The 12,266-nt window shown below is 41.5% G+C and overlaps 3 protein-coding genes across 3 annotated transcripts in view; all 3 read left to right on the top strand.

Moving 5' to 3' along the window:
* The window catches only part of LOC117516215, a 30,933-nt gene extending 23,118 nt beyond the window's left edge, over nucleotides 1-7,815 (top strand). The window contains exons 3-7 of the mRNA XM_034177132.1: nucleotides 1,496-1,558; nucleotides 2,208-2,321; nucleotides 3,923-4,036; nucleotides 5,954-6,120; nucleotides 7,203-7,815. Of these exons, the coding sequence (XP_034033023.1) occupies nucleotides 1,496-1,558; nucleotides 2,208-2,321; nucleotides 3,923-4,036; nucleotides 5,954-6,120; nucleotides 7,203-7,344 (600 nt within the window). The 3' untranslated portion in view covers nucleotides 7,345-7,815. The remainder of the gene's footprint in view (nucleotides 1-1,495; nucleotides 1,559-2,207; nucleotides 2,322-3,922; nucleotides 4,037-5,953; nucleotides 6,121-7,202) is intronic.
* Nucleotides 7,345-7,889, top strand: LOC117514968 (kinesin-like protein KIN-14J). The gene has a single exon (XM_034175531.1). It carries the CDS (start codon nucleotides 7,548-7,550, stop codon nucleotides 7,887-7,889), a length of 342 nt encoding a protein of 113 aa, XP_034031422.1. The 5' UTR covers nucleotides 7,345-7,547.
* LOC117516214 (kinesin-like protein klp-3) lies at nucleotides 7,747-12,235 on the top strand. The gene is made up of 7 exons (XM_034177130.1): nucleotides 7,747-7,863; nucleotides 8,122-8,255; nucleotides 9,506-9,566; nucleotides 10,512-10,720; nucleotides 11,293-11,479; nucleotides 11,638-11,733; nucleotides 11,820-12,235. The coding sequence occupies exons 2-7, from the start codon at nucleotides 8,146-8,148 to the stop codon at nucleotides 11,967-11,969; spliced, it is 813 nt and encodes a 270-aa protein (XP_034033021.1). The 5' UTR covers nucleotides 7,747-7,863; nucleotides 8,122-8,145; the 3' UTR covers nucleotides 11,970-12,235.
* The last annotated feature ends 31 nt before the right edge of the window (nucleotides 12,236-12,266 follow it).

Genomic DNA, 12,266 nt, shown 5'->3' with positions numbered 1-12,266 from the left:
CGGTGTTTTGGGATTACCTTTCACTGCTATGCAGATGATACTCAGTTATATATGCCGATAACTGCTGGTAATCTCGTTCACATAAAATCCTTAGAAGATTGCCTTGCAGCAGTGAGAGGTTAGATGTCTAGAAACTTCCTACATTTAAACTCTGAAAAGACTGAAATGATGGTTCTTGGTCCAGTGAGACATCGGCGTCAATTTGACCAGTTAACACTCAGCCTAGGCTCGTGTGTCATACATCATACTGACAAAGTGAGGAACCTTGGGGTAATTTTTGATCCTTCATTGTCCTTTGGCCTCCATATTAGAAATATTACTAGGACTGCTTTCTTCCACCTGCGAAATATAGTGAAGATTCGTCCCATCCTGTCTATGGCTGATGCTGAGACCCTGATCCATGCGTTCATCTCTTCTAGATTGGACTACTGCAATGTTCTATTTTCTGGTTTACCGCAGTCTAGCATTAGAGCTCTCCAATTGGTTCAGAATGCTGCAGCCAGACTTTTGACATGAAGCAGTAAGTTTGACCACATTACACCCGTTTTGGCCTCTCTTCACTGGTTTCCTGTCCCAGTGAGATCAGATTTTAAGGTTCAGCTACTAACCTATAAAATTATTCATGGACTGGCACCTCCCTACCTAGCTGACCTAATTAAACCTTACGTACCGGCCCGGGCTTTACGTTCTCAGGGTGCAGGACTACTTTGTGTCCCTAGGGTGAATAAGAAGTCTCCGGGTCACAGAGTTTTCTCTTATCATGCCCCTGTTCTGTGGAATGGTCTCCCTGCGTCAATAAAACAATCAGATTCTGTGGAGATTTTCAAGTCCAGACTTAAGACGCACTTATTTTCCAATTCATATGGCTAGCATACTGGTACAGTTTTGTTTTACGCTTTTTCTCTTTTAATTCATGTTATTAGTAATTGGAGCGGGCCGCAGCCTCAACTTCACCTAAATTCTGGGTCTTTTAGTGAAGCTTAGGGCTAGCGGCTGGCGATCACCTTAGTATTTCTTCTGGTTTTCTTGTTGATTAATGCTGGCAAATTATGCAGTATTTTTTGTCTTTCTGATGCCTGATTCTGTTTTTTCTCTGTTTAAGGTGCAGCTCCATCCAGAGATGGGAGTTGTTTGTGTTGGCGACTCTCCTGTCCTGTGCACCAACAGCAATTCTTGTATATTCGTCCGTGAATTGTTCTGTGAATTGTTTCTGTAATTTATGTTTGTAGCATGGCCCAAGCAGAGGGTCACCCCTTTGAGTCTGGTCTGCTTGAGGTTTCTTCCTCAGAGGGAGTTTTTCCTTACCACTGTTGCTCTTGGGGTTGGTAAGGTTAGACCTTACCTGTGTGAAGCACTTTGAGGCAACTCTGTTGTGATTTGGCGCTATATAAATGAAAATAAATTAAAATAAATTGAAATTGTTTCCTCTTTTTTTTAATCTGCATTTTGGTAATTTGTGGTGACTGTTTGTCTCCTTGTTGTTGTTGCTTATCAGAGGCTGCAGGCATTTCCAAAGGACTGGTACAGTCAAGGATGCTTCATCACCCCCAACAATCAGGTGGGACTATTGATTATTAGTCACATCAAATCAATAATCATTAATTTAGCCCAACAGTCGACAGAGCAGCACATTTGTTACATTCACACAACAGGAAAAAGGAACCCCGCATTAGGTCATTGAGTCATTGATCGACAGGAACAATGATTGATCAGTGATTGATCAGAGTTTAATTGAATGTATCAAAAGTAAATTCCAAACTTGAATTTTTCATCAACAGTTGTCTTTGAGTTGTCATGATTGTACAAGTTACCGTACTAAGCACTGTAACTTAATGTTTTTTTTTCTGTTTCATGATAAAAATGTATTTTTTGGCATATTTGGACATTTCAAATTAGATTTCCTGTTGATATATTCATGAAAGAAACATAAACATTTAAAAAATATATAAAAATCAAACTTCTGGGGTGCATAAAACAAACTATATGTGTTGCAGCCCTAAAGTTGTGCATAATTTATATGCAAAGCCTGTGTTACTTCTGGAGAGGCTTTTTTAAACATTTTATTTATACATTTATTTACTTTTACAGTGAATGCAGGTTAATTTTGAGATCATTTTCACATCACTGAAAACACAAACAGTTCGTTGAGACAGGATGTGTTGCTGGGCATGCTGGGTCAAATGCCTCATCAGTATTTGGTCCGTCAGGTTTGGGGTCAGCTGCAGACGTTGGCCGGCAGTCAGCCACCTGTCAGTGAGGACGACCGGCCCGGAACGGTCTACATCCACGGCAAAGGAACGGTGACGACCTACATGTTTGAGGTGAGAGGAACGCATGCGAATGTTCAATACTGCAGGAAGAAAACTGACTTCCGTAAGCTCAGGATCAGAATGCATAATCAGTTTAGGTCAATGCATGGGATCAAAGATCAGTCTTCAGGATATCAAAAGTGGTTGAACAGGATCAAAGTGCTGTGATCAAAATAAACTAATGGTAATATGAATTAAATATTAACATTACGTTCAAAGTTTAGGATCAGCGCCATTTAATCAGGAACAAAGGTCATCAAGCAGGATAGATGCTCTGTGACCAGGATTGATTACTAGTACTTGGGATCAAAGAATAAAGTCGGGATCAAAGGTTATGATCAGCATCCTACTGTAAAACTGGGATCAAAGATGTTTGATCAGGAACAACTAACTGTAATCTGAATCTAATATTAACATCAGGATTAAGGGTTAGGATCAGTACCCTTTAATAACACTCGAACAATGGTCATTCATTGGTATATCAAAGGTGATAGATTGGGATCAGTGCTTTGTGATCAGGATTTAATAGTAGCAATTAGGAACAACCATTAGTGTCAGGATCAAACGTTATGATCATCATCTTATAACTGGGATCAAAGCTCTTTGACTGGGATCAAATTATGGTAATCAGGATCAAAGGTTAGGATCAGCACATTTAATCAGGAACAAAGTCAACACTCAGGATCAAAGATCATTAATCAGGACATCAAAGGTGACTGATTGGGATCAACTAATAGTAATTACATTAATGATTACTGTCAGCATCAAAGGTTATAATCAGCATCCTATAACTGGGATCAAAGCTCTGTGATCGGGATCAAATTATGGTAATCTTAATCAAATAGTCATCAGGACCAAAGATTAGGATTAGCACATTTAATTGGGATCAATGGTCAATAGTCAAGATCAACGAACATTAATTAGGATATTAAAGATGATCAACTGGAACTGGGATTGAAGAATAGTAATTAGGATAAAAGATTAGCATAAGGATTAAAGGTTATGATCAATATACTACTATAAATGGGATCAAGGCTCTGTGACTGGGATCAATTTATGTTAATATGGATCAAAGAGTGGCACTGGGATCAAAGGTCAACACTCAAGATCAAAGATAATTAATCATGATATAAAAGGTGATTGATTGGGATGAACATTTTGATGATAGTGAATGCGATCAACAGTTAGCCTCAGGATCAAAGGTCAATGCTCATGATCAAAGGTCATGATCACTCAAATGTAATCATAATAAAAGGCAAGAGGATACACTGAGTGCCCTTCTAATTTAACAATGACATCACTATCTGCAGGCATGTGTTGTGACATGATTGTCTCAACGTATCACAGGTTTCTGTGGGTTGGGAATAAGCTCATGGAATCATGAATAAGGTGATGAGAAAAAGTCCTGATGGTGCTCCATTAGTGATGGAGAGAAAAAAAGATTCCCAGAAAAATGTTTTCAAAAATGAATTTACCACAAAATATAGCTGCTGTTTAAATACTGAAAAGGTCTGTGAGAATTTATGTCTTTTAAAGGTTTGTGTGACCTGATTGCTTTAACTTTAAATATGAAAACTATCTGTGTTCCATCTGTATGTTTTTCTGCTTTCTAGGAAAAAGTGAACATCTGCAGGTTTTGGGATCCTCACTCAGGCGTCTGGCTGCTGCTGCCGCTGCAGTGGGAGATGAACGTGGACTTTGTCAAAGCCCGAGTTCAACAAGTCACAGTGAGGAAAACTCCGGCCCTGCTGCTGGTTTGTCTTCGGTAGTCGGGCTTTAAGAGAACCCGGGTTCTAAAAGGGAACTCTGTCATTAATTACCCATCACTGAGACACAGTCACACACAAGGCTTTCCAGACTCAGAGAAGACTTTAAAAATATCCATGTTAAACTTTATTTTTATGCTATTATTTTTGCAAATTATTTCTGTTATGAGACTTGGGTACTAACCAGTGAGCTAAGGCAATGACTGGGTGTGTTTGGGACCAGGTCTCTTTATACAATCCTTGAGCAGTTACTTAGGGAGACTCCAGTGCAGAATATCACTTACACTGCGAGGGAATGTCAGCTACAGCAACAGTTTGTATGTCAGTCAGGTCCATTACGTAATTTTGTTCCATTTTCCTGAAATTCACCGTGGTGCCCATCTTGGAGTTGTAAAAACAGTGGCTTAAAATGGAATGTTTTCATAAAATCCTGGCTTCCAGATGACCTAGAATCTTGATTCTAGTGGCTAAATACACATTTTCACAGACAAGGAATCCAATGGTTCCAATTACAACAAAATACATTGTGGCTTGTATTTTTTTATTTATTTATTTCAAAGGCTTTCAGGTCAACTCAGATGCCAATTCCAGTGATTAATCATGTCATCCACACTTGAAAATCAAAATTGCATTAATTCAATCATTTATTTTCTGGCAGTTTTCTGGGTCCAGGTCATGCAGGAAGCAGGCCAAGCAGCTCATCCCACATTTCCCTTTCCTCCACCAAGTCCTCTAACTCTCCCTAGTGGAGCAGTTACAAAATCTAATATAGCCACCCACAAATGTGACTTTTCCAACATATGCATTTTGGTAATTAGCACCACTGGATTCCTTGGCTCTGAAAATGGAATCAAGATTCTAAGTCATCTGGAACCTGAGATATTGAGAAAAAAAAAACAAAAACAAAAAAACAACTCCAGTTTTAAGCCACAATTTTTCTAAATCCAACTGGCTACTGTATGCACTTTTCAAAAATGTACATTTTTGAAAATCCACACGAAATTCCAAGAAAAAATAGCACCTGAACATAGTGAACCTGACTACACGTGTCTCTGTGCAGTGTTGAGGACCCCAGTGACTGAAGAAGGCCAAGGACACTCTCCAACTGACTGCAGCAGATACAGTACATCCAGAAAATGTTCACAGCACTTCACTTTTTCCACATATCATTATGTTACAGCCTTATTCTAAGCTCCCATAGTTGACAGTGCATGTCAGAGCACAGACCAGGCATGAAGTCAAAGGAATTTGTAGACTTCCGAGACAGGATTGTCTCGAGGCACAAATCTGGGGAAGAGTACAGAAACATTTCTGCTGCTTTGAAGGTCCCAGTGAGCACAGTGGCCTTCATCATCCGTAAATGGAAGAAGTTAAGATCCACCAGCTCTTCCTAGAGCTGGACGCCCGTCTGGAATAAAGCTGTAACATAAAATGTGGAAAAAGTGAAGCGCTGTGAAGACTTTCCAGAAGCACTATAAATGGTTAGTTTCAAGTGGTGGAGATGGACGTGTTGTCTGCCTGGGTGGTTGCCATACAGGATGTGATGACACGCGGCACAAGCACATGCTCCCAGACCGGACACATCCTTCATTAAGGAAAACAACATCCAGCTCTTTTTTGTCAGGCACTGTGCATCACGATGCAGCCATACAGGCGCAGCCAATGTGGTGATACAAACAAATCAACATAGTTGGAGATGGTGCAGCAGGACCTCTGTCTGAATGATCGCACACTGATTGAATGAAGTTACTCAGTTGCATGTTACTGTACACTCTGTTTTTCTGGGTAAAAGGTGATCTGAGGTGTGATTGTTCTAAACTGTTTGTGTAAAACAAGAGGTGGTCTTGGAGAAGTAGTGTGTTTGATTTTGTGTTCTAGGCGGCCCTGCCTGGCCTGGTTGACCAGAAAGAGATCACTGCAGCGCTCAGACAGTGCAACTACGTCCCTGAAGAGGTTATCTCCGTCTACCTGACCATGTTTGGAGACATCCTGCTGCAGGCCTCCTCCAACAGATATCATAACTACACCGACCTCAACTCCTTTAGGTTCATAAACAGGGCTAGCGCTGGAATCAGACGGCTTTTAGAGTAACAGTCTTCTTAAATTTCTACAACCTCTTCAGGAGTCATATTCAGCTGCACGAAGAGCTCATAACTTCAGGTTCATATGCAAATATGCCCATGTGCACAAACCTTATGGTTGGTGTAGGTCCAGGAAAAATGAAATTTGGTTGGATTTGGCTTGGAGTAGATCTCATTACAATTTGGGTCTAATCCAGATTGTACCCTTCAGTGGATAAGGAGCTGGCCTGCCAATATCTACATTTGACATGTGTCCTTTGACAAGACACTTAGTTTGCATTGTCCCAGGACATCCAGTTGAAAAAATGGGTACCAGCCTTGGGTGGGGACTTGTGTTCCACCTGGAGCAGCTGCAGACTCTAATAAACTTCATACTACAGTATGTGGAGATAAGCACCAGCACCAACAGGCATCGGGGCCTATAGAGGACTCTCTAGCAGGGCATTCGGGCAATGCCCAGGTATGAGATTTCTGAAACATGTATTTGCTTTGCCTCTGACAGTATGGTTGTTTGGCAACCAGTGAATTAATTGCTTTTGATGAAAGCCAATAGCATCAAAAATGGAACTGAGTGAGATTAAAGGCAACTTTTAATCCTTCTCACTGAGCACTCATTGATCAAGACTGATATATATATATATATATATATATATATATATATATATATATATATATATATATATATATATATATATATATATATATATATATATATTTAACATTAGGATCTAAAGTTTGCTAAGCATTTGGACACTGCAGACAGGAACAAAGGGAGGAAGGAAACATGGAAGAAGGAAGGACGGAAACTTGGAAGGAAGTAGTACTTTTAGTCTGGAAAGTCTATAGTTATTTGGACATTCTTTGTCACATCCCTGTCTTTGGAATTAATTAGTTGCTTAGCAATAGGCCAGTCATCATTTGGATAGGCAGACACACACACATATACACATCTGACCTTTATATATGGCACAATGTAGAGGTATTGATATAACAAGATGTTTTAAGACCATCTGTCCTTGAGCCATAAATTTATCTTGACCCAGCAGAGCCCTGCTAGAGAGGGACCGAGTCATTGAGGATCTGAAACAGAAGCTCCAGACCAAAGAGAAGGATGTGGATAATCTCTTGCAGAGGAACAGCTATCTGACCAGGGAGGCCGCTACCTGTCTGAGGTTGTGCAGCACCTGAATCAGAACCTGGCTGAGCTGGAAACTGACCAACGAGAGGCACGAGAGAAGATACGATCCCTTCTGTCCCAGCACGCACCTGCAACACCGCCAACCAAAACCACCCCCAAGCCTTCTGTGGATCCTGGTCAATTCCGTAATGTCCGTCGTCTGACTCGGGAGCTGAACGTTTCCAACAAGCGGCTTCGATCAACCGTTCGACAGATGATGACAGACATGCAGAACCAGCTAGAGCAGCTGAGAGGCACTGTGGGGAAGTTGGCCCACGTGAAGCAGAATGTGGCTATGGAGGTGGAGGAGCTGCGATCACTCTATAGGAAGCAGACGCTGGAGAGGAAAAGCCTGTACAACAAGCTGCATGAGCTGCAGGGAAACATCCGAGTGTTTTGCCGCTGCAGGAGGAGCTCCACCTCCAACTCCTGCCTGGAGATAACCGCTGACCAGGAGGTAGTGGTCGTCCAGGGAGGAAACAGGAAGAAGTTCCAGTTTGATAAAGTGTACTCTCCTAGTAGCACACAGGTAACAAACACACTGCTGCGTGACTGACACTTGGTGTACTTTTTATTTCCTGGACCTAAGATTTAAGGGGGAGGGGCACTTTGCAAAATCCCTGGCAAAAATAAAAAACTACTACAAACTGTACTATAAACATAAAAATAAAACAATAAAAAAGTTAAAGTCTTTTGAAAAGTTCCAGGTAAGTATCTACAATTCCAAATCAGACAGTATTTTTACCACAATGAAAGAAGTTATGATTTTGTGTCGTCTTTCTGTCGGCAGGACAGGTACGTTGCCAGTTATAATGTCCTGCGTGGATGGATACAATGTCTGTATACTGGCCTGTGGTCAAACTGGATCTGGAAAGACCTTCACCATGATGGGCACCAAGGAAAACCCAGGAGTTAATATCAGGTCAGAGCTGGTTCGTGTTTTTAGATGTAAGCAGTGCTGCCCCATAACATGTTTTGGATATGAAAGTTCATTTTGTCCCTTTTTTGTGTGAACCTCTCTCTATGTATGATCCATTTTCAATTTATTTTCTTTGTTTACGCCTGGGTATTGGGGGCCAAACCCTTGGCACTGGGGATTAAAGCCTTGGACTTGCCAAAGTTTGGACCCTGGCTGTCAAACCTTTGGCCTTGAGGGGTCAATGCCTTGAGCTCAAACGGTGAAACTCTGAGTCTTGGGGGGTCAGTTTTGTCTTGGGTGTCAAACCCTTGGCCTTGAGGGGTCAAATCTTTGACCTTTAAGGGTCAAACCCTTAATCTTGAGGAGTTAAAACCTTGGCCTGGAGGGGTCAAATTTTTGAGCTTTAAGGGTCAAACCCTTAACCTTGAGGGGTTAAAATCTTGGCCTTGAGTGGTCAAAGCTTGACTTGGCTGTCAAATCTCTGGCCTTGAGGGGTCAATGCCTTGGGCTCAAAGGGTGAAACTCTTAGTCTTGAGGAGTCAGTTTTGTCTTGGGTGTCAAACCCTTCTCCTTGAGGGGTCAAATCTTTGACCTTTAAGGGTCAAACCCTTAATCTTGAGGAGTTAAAACCTTAGCCTTGAGGGCTCACATCTTTGGCCTTGGGGATTTAAAACCTTAGCCTTGAGGGTGCAAAGCCTTGGTTACAAAATTGGAACACATCCTACATAGAGAGCCTGCAGGCCACAAATCCACCAAACTGATGTTTGGTACCCAGAAAACAGCACATTAGCCATTATGTCAATGTCATCTTGTTGTGCAACTCCTAATTTATACTTGGAATGGTATCATTATGATCAGCAGGTCTCCTTTCATCTGTTGGGCCTTAACATTAGTGACACAGTTTGTTTGGGTTTAAACTAAACAGGGCTTCAAGTGTCTCATTCAGTCTGCTTTCATAGAACAAACATTGCAAACACTTTATCTACCAAACATTTAATGTTTGTGCAGTTGGTCGTCTTGCTGCTTGCCCCAGGATTTGCTGTCAGAGGCCAATTGAGACAATTTGCGTGTCCTTATGTGAGGTGCTATCTGATTAATATGTGATGAAATGGAGCCACAGTGCTGTTCTGCCAAAAACGAGTTGGTTTACATGGAGGAGCTGCAGCAGGAAACCACCTTATACTTATCATGGTGTCCAGTTTCCTGGTGTAAAAAAGAAATGTGTGACTGCTGGAAATAATGTGTTTCCTCAGGTCTATCCGAGAACTTCTATGTATCTGCAGAGATAAAGATACGGTCTCCTACACTGTGAAGGTATGAACTGATCAATTATAGATGTTTACATGCAACCAAAACCATCTGGTAACTTGAGTCTGTGGAATAAAAATCGGTTCGACCTTTGGTCATGACCGTTACGTTTTTTGTTATATTATTGAGCACTATGTCCTGTACCACGTCTTCAGTGATCTACTTTCTCAGAGGTGAAGATCAAAGAACAATGCATCTTGGCGTCTGCAGTGTCTCACTGCTGCCAGCTAAAAAATTTTTTTAAGTTTGCCTGATGTCATTGATGACATTATTGTTGTCAGAAGTTTAGACAATGACATGTTTTGAGACTGACCTTCGATCTATGACCTTGACGTCCCCTGTGTTGCAAGTGGATGGTTTGGACCTTTGACCTCAATCTTATCTATATTGTGAGAGGACAGTCCACCAACTTTATCCACAGACTTTCTTTGCATTTTGAACATACTGCACCGGAAAGGTGGTGTTGATAACTAATATGACCTTGACAGGGACAGCGTTGGAAGAACAAAGCCCACTGAGTTGACCCATCAACTTTGTTTTGAAAAAGCTCTTTACATTTTGGAGATTTTGCAGCAGATAAACAAGCTAAAATTGCATTGCAAAAAGCATGCATTATGCATTCTATAACATCAGCACGGCCTCAAGAAAAAAAATCCTTAAATAATGTCAGTTTAAAAATCAGAGCTGAGCTCATTGTGCTTGCCATCATTTTAGCTTCAGTTAAAGTGTTCAAAATTTGGATTGTTCGCGTATCTGTGTGTAGCACACTTTCTGTGAAGTAACAAACTGTCACATGAGTTAAAGTGGAAGATACAGTATGTAGTTTAGCATTGATGATACGCTGAGTTTTGTTGTAGAAACTGTTCAACACTTCACTCAGTACCTCTCAATGTCCGATCGGTTTATTTATCCATTTCTCTCAGACTAACATACATTTGTGCTCAAATTCAGATTTCAATGCTGGAGATTTATAATGATGGCTTAAATGACTTGCTGACCAAAAACGCCAATGCTGCACTGGATATCACAGTCCAGGGCAAGTCAGTGTCGGTCCCAGGACTGACCCAAGTCCAAGTCCAGACTGAGGCTGACATCCTCAACGTCATGGAGATGGGCGAAAAGAACAGGAAGATTGCCTCAACCAAGATGAACATCCAGAGGTAAAGAATCATGGAGACACTTTTTGTCTTTGGTATTAATGTCAACATTTGGTTCTTGTTGGTCAATAATAATACAGTATTGAATGAACTCAGAAGAGATTTAATTTCCACCCTTTTTTGTAGGAGTTCATAAAGTTCCACACTCTTCAGAGTTAAATTAACACTATCTAGAGCTCAATATTCAACACTCTACCAGAGTACAAACTATACTCAAAACAGTGTTATTTTCAATACTATGTTTTAACACAGAAATATCAAGGACAAAGGCTTCAGGCTGGGTTTGAACCCACAACCCTCTAGCTATGAAACAACAAAACTGGCATAGGAGCGCCAGTGGAAAGTGTTATTTCTCACTCAGCTCATGGACAGCGTTAAGATTACACCCTTAGAGAGTTGGATCAACACTGATGTGATCAAGCCTGAACCACTTTATAAGGATCAGCAAGGTTTCATTGTTAAAAGAACACTAACTCAAGTTTTACTCTGAAACGTTCGCACTCCAGTTTTATTGCTGTGTCCATGTCAGCCACACCTGCTCAAAAAGATGCACAACTCTTCAATCTTTTCCTTAGTTCTCGTTCCCACCTGGTGGTGGCGCTGAAGGTGGAAGGCTCAGATGAGCTATCGGGATTGACGTCACGTGGTACCTTGACCCTTTGTGACCTGGCTGGTTCGGAGCGGATCTCAAAAACGGAGGCTGAGGGTCAAAGGCTAGTGGAAGCCGCCGCCATCAATAAATCGTTGATGGCACTGGGACAGGTGACGACACCTCCAGCTTCAGATTGTCACATGACCTTTACCTGGATCACATCAAACTTATAAATATGTTGACAAAGTGGTGACCCATGTTGGTCCAAACAGCTTATTCCCATTTTTTGCAGATGTCTCATAATAGGTCACTGCGTTTTGTCCTTTAGGTGTTTGGTGCATTAAAGTGCAACGCGCTTCACGTCCCATACAGAAACTCCAAACTGACCCACCTCCTGCAACCCTGCCTTAGTGGAGACGCAAAAGTAAACGCTGAAACTGACGCTAAGGTTTCACTGACACAGTGGCTTCATGCTGGTGTTAACCGAGTTGTCTTCTGCTGTGCCTGCAGTGCTGCGTCTTCGTGAACATCAGTCCGGACACAAAGGATGTGGCGGAAACACTAAGCACTCTGCAGTTCGGTTCTGCCATACGACAGGTTTCACTCGGTAAAGCAACAAAAAACATTGTACCAATGAAAAACACCAACACCGCCGAGTAGACAGAACCCACAAGTGTTTTCAGCCACAAAAAAGTCTTTAATCCTCGGTGCGCACTTTGACTCAGATGTGGACCATTTAATCTGTGGTCCTGTCATAAGGATGAACCGGTAGAATGAAAAACAGAAAGAAGCGTTTTCATCCTGCAGTGTGTGTCGGCCTGCTTTTTGCTGGTTTTCAGACAGATCCAGTTGGTTGCAAATGAAGTTTGTCCACTGTTTGAGTTGTCTTTCATCACAACTACACAGAAGGATCCACAACATTTACGTTGTTGCAACAAAAATCCAGCCTTCATGTGA

This window comes from Thalassophryne amazonica, chromosome 8 (assembly GCF_902500255.1).
Source record: "Thalassophryne amazonica chromosome 8, fThaAma1.1, whole genome shotgun sequence".
NCBI lineage: Eukaryota > Metazoa > Chordata > Actinopteri > Batrachoidiformes > Batrachoididae > Thalassophryne > Thalassophryne amazonica.
Note: the sequence above shows the minus strand (reverse complement) of the source record. Positions and strands in the feature narration are given on the sequence as shown.

What these genes read in the sequence shown, in the direction of transcription:
- LOC117514968 (XM_034175531.1), top strand. Translation starts at nt 7,548, where the DNA reads ATGATGACAGACATGCAGAACCAGCTAGAGCAGCTGAGAGGCACTGTG.
- LOC117516214 (XM_034177130.1), top strand. Translation starts at nt 8,146, where the DNA reads ATGTCCTGCGTGGATGGATACAATGTCTGTATACTGGCCTGTGGTCAA. An exon ending in CGGTCTCCTACACTGTGAAG is followed by an intron (nt 9,567 to 10,511) that starts GTATGAACTGAT and finishes GCTCAAATTCAG; the next exon opens with ATTTCAATGCTGGAGATTTA. An exon ending in GCCTTAGTGGAGACGCAAAA is followed by an intron (nt 11,734 to 11,819) that starts GTAAACGCTGAA and finishes CTGTGCCTGCAG; the next exon opens with TGCTGCGTCTTCGTGAACAT.